The sequence below is a fragment of the Plasmopara halstedii genome (genome assembly GCF_900000015.1).
Source record: "Plasmopara halstedii genome assembly, contig: Scaffold_323, whole genome shotgun sequence".
NCBI classification, from domain to species: domain Eukaryota; phylum Oomycota; class Peronosporomycetes; order Peronosporales; family Peronosporaceae; genus Plasmopara; species Plasmopara halstedii.
Genome location: NW_020187244.1, coordinates 2,149,142 through 2,149,758, shown reverse-complemented (window position 1 = coordinate 2,149,758; position 617 = coordinate 2,149,142). Strand labels below are relative to the sequence as shown.

Here is a 617-nt window from a genome sequence, read left to right as displayed (position 1 = left end):
ATGTGTAGTGTATGTGTTGTTCACTGATTGGCTTAGAGGTAGCAACTAGTTTGTGAACAAAGTACTAAAAATATTTACAATTTGGAATTTCTCCTTTTACCACTCAAGTCTCTTCTGTCAGCTCTTCCCCTACAGCTCCCTTCGCTCTACACTTCTATCAGGTTATGAGCCCAACGACAGTCATGACCTCCGTGCACGACGTATCAGCCAAGGTGGCCATTCGTAAGTTCAACGGCGACAACTACACCACGTGGATCCGTTACATGCGTGGCGTGTTCCTCACCAAGGCAGTATGGCATGTCGTGAACCGTGAAGTCTCCCCTACGTTTGCGGATGCTCGTGCATCGGACGAATACGCGAGAACAAGTTACATCGCGTTTGGATTGATGCTTCTGCACATTGACGCAAACTATCACCATGTTGCTGACGACTGTGAAGAAGCCTGGGTTGCATGGACGCGTATCAAGACGCTATACGGCGGGTCACAGAAGGGTGGTCGAAAGTACCTGAAGCGACAACTCTTTAGCATAGAAATGGCCGAAGGAGGGAACGTTTTGCATCACTGCAACTAGGTTCTCAATACAAGCGCGAAGCTTAGCAGCATCGGCGCTAAGATA

The 617-nt window shown here is 48.5% G+C and overlaps 1 protein-coding gene across 1 annotated transcript; it reads left to right on the top strand.

The window, feature by feature from the left end:
* Nucleotides 1–164: 164 nt before the first annotated feature.
* Nucleotides 165–572, top strand: PHALS_08919 (polx_tobac ame: full=retrovirus-related pol polyprotein from transposon tnt 1-94 includes: ame: full=protease includes: ame: full=reverse transcriptase includes: ame: full=endonuclease; the record flags this gene model as incomplete). Its single annotated transcript, XM_024724355.1, has 1 exon — nt 165–572. The coding sequence occupies one exon, from the start codon at nt 165–167 to the stop codon at nt 570–572; it is 408 nt and encodes a 135-aa protein (XP_024575241.1).
* Between the last annotated feature and the right edge of the window lie 45 nt (nt 573–617).